At 29.7% G+C, this 2,254-nt stretch overlaps 1 protein-coding gene across 1 annotated transcript in view; it reads left to right on the top strand.

Moving 5' to 3' along the window:
• LOC107629675 (putative amidase C869.01) overlaps positions 1-2,254 on the top strand; it is a gene marked incomplete in the record, with an annotated part of 5,003 nt that continues 2,749 nt past the window's right edge. Inside the window, 2 exon segments of the mRNA XM_016332516.1 lie at positions 1-580; positions 1,643-1,857. Coding sequence (XP_016188002.1) covers positions 50-580; positions 1,643-1,857 — 746 coding nt within the window.

The following is a 2,254-nucleotide window of genomic DNA, read 5'->3' as shown; positions in this document are numbered from 1 at the left end:
AACCACACACTACTACTCACTAAAAATTAAAGAAGTAGCTAAAGCTAATATGGCAAAGGCTTTCGTCTTCTTCTCATTGCTGCTTCTTCAAACACTACTCATCATGATCATTGCAACAAGCCATGTTCATGGAATGTTTCAACTAAAAGAAGCAACCATCGACGAAATCCAAAGCGCTTTTGCGCGAAACGAAATCACATCAAAGCATCTAGTTAAGTTGTATAAAGATGAGATCTTTAAAAGAAACCCTATCCTTCGTGGCGTCTCGGATCTAAATCCGGACGCAGAATTTGAGGCTGAGAAAGCCGACGAAGAGCGCTTGGCGGGAAAAAGAGGGACAAAGTTGAGTGGAATACCGGTGTTGGTAAAGGACAACATTGATTTCAAAAAGAAGAAGATGAGTACCACGGCCGGTTCGTATGCGCTTCTTGGGTCGGTGGTGGCGGAGGACGCTTTTGTGGTGAAGAAGTTGAGGGAGGCTGGGGCCATAATTCTTGGCAAAGCCACCTTGAAGCAGTGGAATGGTTTTAGGTCTTACAATATGCCTGGTGGTTGGTCTGCCTATGGTGGCCAAGGCAAGGTAATTAAAATTTTGAGTAATAAATTTAATTAATTAAGATTCTAAATTGGTTAATCATTTTAATTTGTTTTCCTATTTAAAAAAAGGAAAAAATATATAGTTGAAAAAACTTTCTAAGTGCAGGTTTGGAGGTGGCAAGTGGGAGAGAGCTTCTGAAAAATCAGAAATGAAATTCCGCATTAAATGATGAAACAAACTTTAGAAAACACGTACATTGATTAGTTTATATACAACTAATTAACTAACTGGGGAATGCTAGGTAAACAATGACTATCTTGAATAACATGAACAACTACCAATCAAATAAAAATGCACTACATCCTAATTTAATGCTACTAATTAAATTTACTCTTTTAATCCTATTAATTCACATTTACACATTATTCAAAAATGTTGTTGGTTACCTATACTTTTCCTAACTAAACAAACTAAACTACAAGTTTACAGCTAAAAAAATATTATGGACCATCAAAATTTATTGTTTTGATTATTAATTAATTATTAACTCAATTTTTTTAGTTTAATTTTTTTATTTTAATAATTCAATAATATATTTTATCTCATATTTTTAAATATTAATAATTAACTGATGATTAAAAAATAAAAAATTTTAATAATCTTGACATTTTTTCTCTATAATTATGTTCTAACTCAAACAATAACTAACATCTAACTCCAATAGTAAGTTAACCAATACATACTAACTAACTTATCTGGCAGCATAACTAAATATAACTGTCACCAAGTTAGTTATGCTGCTAAATCAGGAAAGTCAATCTATTACTATTCAACCACGACTTTTAACTTCTACTGAGTTATAAAGAACAAGAACTTTATTTTAAAAAAAAAAAAATTTACTAAACTAAATAAATATATCATTTTTTTACAAAATAAACCTAAATATATTATTACAATAATATTTGAAAAATAATAAAAAATTAATTCTAATATTCTAAAGTTATCTTATTTAATTTTTATTAATTATTACTAAAATAAATATGTAATTACGGATATTATGTTTTTATTTGTGATTAATGATATGGATGCATGGATGGCATGCAGAACCCTTATAACTTGAGCAATGAAGTGTGCGGATCAAGCAGTGGATCAGCAATATCAATGGCAGCAAACTTTGCAACGGTGTCGTTAGGGACTGAAACCGATGGCTCAATAATTTGTCCTGCAGCATACAACTCAATCGTTGGAATCAAACCCACCGTTAACCTCACTAGCAGATCCGGCGTGATCCCTATTTCTCTAAGACAAGATTCCGTTGGGTATATATTGCATCATACAATTTTAAATTTATTACGTCATACAAAAAAAAATTATTTTATAATAATATGCATGCCAATCAAAAAGCACATGCACGCATCACTATATAATATCGCGTTCTTTTGCAATCAACATCACTAATAAAAATTGGATGATGTCAATTGTTTAATCTTATTTTTTATTATACTCTTCTTTATATTTAATTTTGATCTCACTTATAAAATTAATGAAAAGAGATCACACTTTATTTCTTTAAGCGTTAACAAAAATCGTGAGGATCCATTTCTCTAATCAGCATCTTTTTTATTATTTTATTTATCTTAAATTTTAGATATTAAATTATAAATATTTAATTTTAAATTTTAAATTATAATCTTAAATTTTAAAGTTGGCTAATAT

Source organism: Arachis ipaensis, chromosome B03 (assembly GCF_000816755.2).
Source record: "Arachis ipaensis cultivar K30076 chromosome B03, Araip1.1, whole genome shotgun sequence".
Lineage (NCBI taxonomy): Eukaryota > Viridiplantae > Streptophyta > Magnoliopsida > Fabales > Fabaceae > Arachis > Arachis ipaensis.
The sequence above is the reverse complement of the archived record's forward strand: the minus strand, read 5'-3'. Positions and strand labels throughout refer to the sequence as shown.